This window comes from Microtus oregoni, unplaced genomic scaffold (assembly GCF_018167655.1).
Source record: "Microtus oregoni isolate MIOR12 unplaced genomic scaffold, Mior012 000041F_ref0000270, whole genome shotgun sequence".
In the NCBI taxonomy this organism is placed as follows: domain Eukaryota; kingdom Metazoa; phylum Chordata; class Mammalia; order Rodentia; family Cricetidae; genus Microtus; species Microtus oregoni.
In genome coordinates, this window is record NW_024543208.1 from 7,553,545 (window position 1) to 7,557,500 (window position 3,956).

Here is a 3,956-nt window from a genome sequence, read left to right on the forward strand (position 1 = left end):
TCAATAAGTTGTAGGGGTTGGGGACCATGGGGTATATGTCCTCCACCCTTTTGTTGACCTCCCTCAAATCCTGCACTGGCCGGTAGTCCCCAGTCCCCGGTTTCTTTACTGGTAAAAGGGGGGTATTCCATGGTGACCAGCAGGGAGTGAGAATGCCCTGATCCAGCAGTCTTTTTATGTGGGGCCTTATGCCATGATATGCTTCATGGGACATGGGGTACTGCTTGATTGAAACAGGAGTAGCTGTTGCCTTCAATTGAATGATGAGTGGAGGTTGTTGTATAGCCATCCCCATTCCCCCAGTCTCTGCCCATGCCAATGGAAAGTCATTGAGCCAAGGGGCCATGTCAATTGTCTGTTGCCCCGGGGGCTGGTAAAGTCTATATTCATCCTCCAGCTGGAGGGTCAAAATTTGGAGGGGACCTCCATCTGGGCCCGTTATCTTAGCCCCTGTGTCCTCGAAATGAATTTGGGCCCTTAGCTTGGTGAGGAGGTCTCTACCCAACAAGAAATAGGGACAGTCCGGAACATGCAGAAAGGAATGCATCACCTTACCAGTAGCCAGCTGAACCTTCCGATTAGTTGTCCATCGATATCTCTTGCCACCAGTGGCTCCTTGGACTCAAGCAGATCGTTCGCTGAGTGGCCCTGAAGTCTGGGTCAGGACTGAATGCTGGGCCCCGGTGTCTACTAGGAAGGTGACTGGTTGCCCCCCGAAATCAAGAGTTATCCTGGGCTCGGGGGGGGGGGGGGGGGGCTCCTGGCCCTAAGTTCCCTAATCCTCTAAGGTGAGGAGGGAGGTTTTGGGCCTGGGCTTCCTAGGTCCTTTGTTCCTCCTGGGGCAATCCTTAATCCAGTGTCCTTGTTCTTTACAATAGGCGCATGGGTCTCTGTCCACCTTGGCCCTACGTCGTTCTCCCTCCTGTCTCCCTCTCTATTCTGTCCCTGAACCACGGTGGCCACACCCTAGTTAATTCCTTGTTTCTCCTCTTGTCTCTTTCATCCTCCCCATCTTTCATTCTCTGCCATAATCTTTCCTCTTTTTCTTCTGGAGTCTCTCTCTTATTGAAAATCTTCTCTGCCTCTTTTAGTAAGTCTTGTATAGTATATCCCTGGAGACCCTCAAGCCTCTGCAATTTGCTTCTAATATCCAGACTAGACTGCCAAATGAAAGACATGGATACACTTGTAGCTTGCCCTGGATCTTCAGGGTCATAGGGGGTATACATCCTATAAGCGTCCTTGAGCCTTTCTAAGAAGGCTGAGGGCGTCTCTTCATTTCCCTGTATTACTTGCTTAATCTGGGCCAAATTGGTGGGGCGGCGTGCTGCCCCTCGGAGACCCACGATTAGCAACTGGCGATAGAGGCGTAGGTGTCCCCTACCTGCAGTTGTGGTGAAATCCCAGTCAGGTCGCGTCAGAGGGAAGGCCTCGTCAATTTCGTTAGGCAAAAGGGTTGGGCTACCACTGTCACCTGGGACATTTCTCCGAGCCTCCAAAAAGACTCTTTGCTTTTCCTCTGATGTCAGCAGGGCTTGCAAGAGTTGCTGGCAATCATCCCAAGTGGGCTGGTGGGTGACTAAAATAGACTCAATCAGGTTAGTCAGTGTTATTGGATCTTTGGAGAATGGGAGGTTTTGGTGTTTCCAATAGTATAGATCTGAGGCAGAGAATGACCAGTATTGCTGTCGGCCATTTGGGCCCTCTCTCAAGGGTAGGGCATGAGTAGTGGAATCAGGGGGTGGTTCGCGCCTTCCCCGGAGTCTTCCCGCCATGGGTGAAGGGGCTGGGGAGACTTGTGCAGGCTGTCCACCCGCCGCTGCAGTCTCTGGCCCATCCAGACTCTCTGGATCCTTTGGATCTGCATAAGGAGGGGGTTCTTCTGATAGAAGGTCAGTGAGGGGAGAGTCAGGGTTCGGAGGAAGGACGGGAGGGGGCGCAGGGGTAGGTTTCGGAGGTTTTTCTTTGGGAACCTTCTCCTTAAGAATGGTGGGATATAGGAAAGAAGAGGGTGGGACAGGGGAAGGTGCAGTAGGGAGAGGCACAAACTGTTGACTCTCTGGGGGAGGGGGAACCTTAGGGGCTGTAGGGGTAAGAGGAGGTTGGTGTTTGTTAGAGATGTTGTTAGAGATGACAAAGGGCTGGGCCCATAGGGGCGGGTCACGTGCCAAACTTTCTCAGGTAAAAGTGTAGGCGTTGATCCGGGTGTCCATGTGGTCCTGGGCTGAACACTTTTGCCTTAACCTGGGAAATAATATTGAGATTGAAAGTGCCATCTCTTGGCCATTCTGCCCCAACAGTAGGCCACTTGGACGAACAAAAGATCACCCATTTCTTCTTTCGAACATCGACTGACAGGTTGTCGGCTCGGACGCAGACGTCAGGCCAGTGGTCTAAAGTAAGGCTTAATGGGGTGGTTAGGGTTTGTCCCATCTTCTCGAAGAGAAGGGAACCAAATATAAAAACAAAACAAAACAAAACAAAAAAAAAAAAGCCACACAAAGACAGAGACAGAACAGATGCGCAGCACAGCTCCGGTGTAAAACCGAAAGCAAAAACCTAAACGGAGGCTCTGAGGGTCCGGATCCCTCTCCTCCAACTAGAACCGCGTATCCTTCGGATATGGGCTGAGCTCCGAAGAATCGGGCTCCAGATGTCCTTGTGGACTGACTCCGATGTCCGTGGAACATCTTCCAGGACTGTGGGGGAGAAGTCCCAGGCTCGTCAGCCCCCTTCCCTCAACCAGGTACAGCGCACTCAGACCTGAGTGTACAGAATTCGACAAAGAACACGGAAGACCCTCAACAGAGAACACAGAAGACAACTGAACAAAGAACACAGAAGACAACTGACTCGGAGCTGGCCAGCTTACCTCCTGATGGTGAGTTGGTGGTCCCTGGGTGGGGGGTTCTCAATTCCCTGCCAACGCACCAAATGAAAGACCCTCGACGAGGACCTTTTTTGGGAGGAAACCTCCCCAACGCCAAGGAACAGGCCGAGACCGCACGGATGCAAATCGCAAGAGGTTTATTGAGTAGACACAGGTACCTGCGGGCGGCAAGATCTCTCGGAAGACTTGGCACCTGCCAACTGGAGGGCGGGCTTCTTATAGGGGAGAGCAAAAGCAAGTTTACAGAAGCAAAAGCGTGGTTATCGGTCGACTGGAATGAGGCTGGAGCATGAATGGTTTCCTCTCTCAGCATGGATGCCTGGCAACAGTCATCCTCTTCCTATCTTATTATAGCTAACCTGCTTTGTTGATGTCCTATCTTATTGACATCTTGCCTTGCAGTCTTCCTATCTCTATCTCATAGATATCCTGCTCTCTCAGGCACATGGGATGTTCTTATGGGAGCAGGCTGGCTGCTGATCCGGAGAATTTTTTTTTTTTAAAGCAAACAGGACATTCCCCTGGGAGCATGCTAGCTGCGTGTTTTGAGGAGGGGGCCTGTAGGGTCTTTCGATATATATATATATATATATATATATATATATATATATTGAAAATACACACACACATACACACACACACACACACACAACACCCTGCCTCTGGATCAGGACGTGAGCTCTCAGCTCCTGCTACAACTGTGTCTGCTTACTGCCATGAAAATCACTTACTAAACTTCTACAACTCTAAGCAAGTCTTAAGTTTAAATGTTTTCTTTTAAAAGAATTGTCTTTGTCATGATACTGTTACTCTTTGGCTTGGTCATTGCTCTTCATAGCAAAAGAATAGTAACAAGTTATGATCTAATATCTTAATTTTGTTCATATTCTGAGACTTTTCTTTTACTTTGTATGGCATCTGGGAAAGGAGAAAGTGAATTAGTTGACAATTATTACAATAATTAGACTGAAATATCTTAAATAAAAGCTTTAGCTTTTATTCTAGAATCAGCAATATCTTATTAAACAAAGTAGAAAGGGTTTCTGACGAGACAAGCAGATGTTGG

General features: G+C 49.1%; 1 protein-coding gene across 1 annotated transcript; it reads right to left on the reverse strand.

Annotated features, from left to right (window-relative positions):
- Positions 1-905: 905 nt before the first annotated feature.
- Positions 906-2,433, reverse strand: LOC121433787. The gene is made up of 2 exons (XM_041632361.1): positions 2,169-2,433; positions 906-2,083 (listed from the first exon to the last, which is right to left on the reverse strand). Exons 1-2 carry the CDS (start codon positions 2,431-2,433, stop codon positions 906-908), a joined length of 1,443 nt encoding a protein of 480 aa, XP_041488295.1.
- Positions 2,434-3,956: the final 1,523 nt, after the last annotated feature.